Genomic DNA, 3,284 nt, shown 5'->3' with positions numbered 1-3,284 from the left:
AAAATCATTCTTTCTTTATTAAATTTTTGACAAAGTCAAATAAAATAAAAAGGAGGGAGGATTATTTTTTTTCAAAACTTTGAGGTGTGAATGCATTTCTACGCCGGGATTGCCAATTCAAGATTAAGCCAATATATTATTTAACTATTGTTTGTACTCAATTAATCTTTTGCCAATTGTACAATAAGCCAATTTTTCCTTAAATGTAGATTGGTTCTACCAAATATAAATCTTCAACAAGAAAAAGTAGATGAATTTTTCTCATGATTCCCTTCAATTTTTGTTAGAATTACAAAATTAATTGGTCAATAAGTTGATCAGCCTTAAGAATCACCTGCATTAAATTTGGAGTTAGCTTAATTACTTTGGATCTTAGCTCATCAACCGTGCATTTAACACTTAGATGACCATTATGCCCCTTTACATTTTTATTTATTACAAGACTTTCTCTTTGAAATTTGAAGATACAATAAAAATGTGTACAAAATATTCATATGGATTTTATGTAATCTTTGGTTCTCCACGTGTCTTTTTCTATTTTGTCACTTTAGTTTACTTTTTTGTTTACTTCTACTATATAACCCTTCCCTTCTTCTCTTGGCACAACACCACACTTGTTCAATTTTGCTCCTTTTTACTTGCTTCTTAATTTTCTGGTATAAGTTTTTTTCTCGCAATTTTCTATGGCTGCACAAAATGAAAATAAGGTCGCCAAAATCCTAAACACCTTGCCAAGGAATGTGCAAAATAGCCAAAGGATAATTTCAACTTATACAAGTGGACAAGAAATTGATCTCCAACTTTCACTAGGTGGCTCATACAATAAAAATCCTATTGAAAATCCAATGCCTCAGCCTTTTTTAGGCATTCCATTTGCCAATTCTGAAATGGTGCCAATTTCATACTTGGGCACTTCAAATGTAACATATAAAGAAATGAGGAGGAGTTATGAGAATGAGCAAAGGCCAAATGCTATGATCGTCCAAGAACATAGGATCACTCCAAGGGCAACGAATAATCCTGTTTTCCGGCCTGCTACTGAGAACATAAGATCTCTCAGGAACAATAGATCTGAAGATACGTCCGCAATTTATGGTATGTATCTTATTCTTTCTTTTCTCTTCTTCTCAAATGGAGTATTTTTTGTGGTTTTGTTTCCTTTTCTCTTGATGCTCATTGTTCCTTCTTTAAATTTTACGTGGTTGTAAGGTCTGAATACACGCTATCTTTACTTGTGAAATTTTACTCGATCCTTGTTGTTGTGAGGGGTTTATCTTGGATTTAGTTATTGTTGGTTTATTTTACATGTGATGATTTATTTGTTAGAACCGAATAAATTACTGAGGCTGGTCTTTACATTTTCTTATTGTTTTCTTCTTTATTCTGCTAAAAGGACATGAGCTATAAACTAAGACTGATGTAAGAGATTTTTTCTTAAAAAAGTCGCGGAGAACATTAAATAAGAAGTTCAGACAAACCATTAGCCAAAAAATCTATCTTTCATATATATATATATATATATATATATATTGATTCAAAGCTCGAGTATATATAGTTAATACGTCGTTTTTCTTCATACCATGACAAATCAATTGATTTAATATAGGCATCTCTCTTTCCTTTGTTCTTCCTCCTATTGTTGCCCTATCACTAGGGGTTATTCCGATGCGAAGCACCCCTTTTCCATTCCATGCCAGTTTCATACGACAGGTGGAGTGACACAAGATTTGTCTCTTGGCTTATATATAGATATTGATTCATTCACGTAACAATTTGTTCCATGTCAGTTTCATATGATCAGATGAAATGACGCAAGATCTGTCTCTTGGCTTATGTATAGATATTGATTCATTCACATAAAATTTGCTTCTTGTCTCGGAGAATAATAGAAGAGAGAGAATAAAATCTATACAAATAGTAGCATTTAATTACTCTTTCAATCTTGTTATTGCAGTATTGGATTCTACACCACCATACAACCAGGAGGAGGGGAACTCAATAGTTGTTCCTCCAAAAACTATAGAGAAAAGAATAGCCACTCTTTCAACTTCTGTTCCCACCCCTGGAATGACAAGAAGTAAAGGAATTGTGCTTAGCTCACCTGAAAATGTGATTCCAGAAAGCAATTATGGACAAAAGCCTTTGAAGAAAGCTAAGTATTGTGATAATTATGGTGTCATTTTAATGGATGCTAATTATCTCCTAAAGACTATGCCTAGTGTGACAACTTCAATAAATGAAAAGCAAACAGAAGGGATCCTTTACAGTTTTGGAAAAGAGAAGCAAGTTTCAATAGTCTGTCTTTGCCATGGAATGTTCTTCACTCCAGCTGAGTTTGTGAAGCATAATGGTGGAAATGAGGTTGATAATCCCATGAAATATATTAAGGTAATTACAGAAGAAAAGATTAATGTAGTTGCTGAGTCACTTGTGGGCTTTTTTTAATCATCACATTTAGAGGTGGAACTAGTGTTTTAAGTTCTGGATAAATTATTTATACTATTAAGTGGATTTTTTAATTACATGGTCTGATCGATCTAAAGTTACTGGATTTTATCGAACCTGTAATCAGATTTATGCTAGTTTTTGAATTTCAAATATCATAGATATCAAGATTTAATTAAACTGCTGTTCATTTAAATTTCTGAGTTGTAAAATATTCTACTATATATGGATGAAGAACAGTAAATTAATTTTATGCTATTTACTTTAGTATCTTGGGACAAGATCAGTCTTATTAGTTATTATTATTGTTTAGATAGAATAGAAAATGAAACCAGGTCTTATTCCATTAGCTGGCTATATTTTTAACTGTATGCATCACATAAGTATGGTGCATATATAATAACTAGCTTAGATCTAGATGAATATGATTAGCAAACAAGGTCCTATATAGTTCAGGTAAATCTAGTTTCACATCATCTTTCGAACTCAGATTAATTATTGTCTGTTTGGCCAAGCATCTGAGAAGTTAAAAGTTCATTTTTTTTAATTAAAAAATTGTGTATTTTAGAAATTTGAGGTATTTGGTCAAACTTTTCGGAAAGTAATAAGTACTTTTAGTAGCAACATCTATTTTTTAGAAGTTTTAAAAAATAGTTTTTCCTCAACTACTTTTAGAATTTTGGCCAAGCATAAATTATTGTACAAATATTGACAAAAGTGTTTTTCAAACACAAACTTATTCTCTAAAAGTACTTTTCGAAAAGCATTTCTGATAAAAAATACTTTTTAAAATAAGCAGATTTTAGAAGTTTGGCCAAACAGGACCGCTGAGCTGGATC

General features: G+C 31.7%; 1 protein-coding gene across 1 annotated transcript; it reads left to right on the top strand.

Annotated features, from left to right (window-relative positions):
• The first annotated feature begins 660 nt into the window (after positions 1–660).
• On the top strand, positions 661–2,527 carry LOC104243513 (uncharacterized). Its single transcript, XM_009798713.2, has 2 exons — positions 661–1,095; positions 1,955–2,527. The coding sequence occupies exons 1-2, from the start codon at positions 684–686 to the stop codon at positions 2,443–2,445; spliced, it is 903 nt and encodes a 300-aa protein (XP_009797015.1). The 5' UTR covers positions 661–683; the 3' UTR covers positions 2,446–2,527.
• Positions 2,528–3,284: the final 757 nt, after the last annotated feature.

The sequence above is a fragment of the Nicotiana sylvestris genome, chromosome 10, assembly GCF_000393655.2.
Source record: "Nicotiana sylvestris chromosome 10, ASM39365v2, whole genome shotgun sequence".
NCBI classification, from domain to species: Eukaryota; Viridiplantae; Streptophyta; class Magnoliopsida; order Solanales; family Solanaceae; genus Nicotiana; species Nicotiana sylvestris.
The sequence above is the reverse complement of the archived record's forward strand: the minus strand, read 5'-3'. Positions and strand labels throughout refer to the sequence as shown.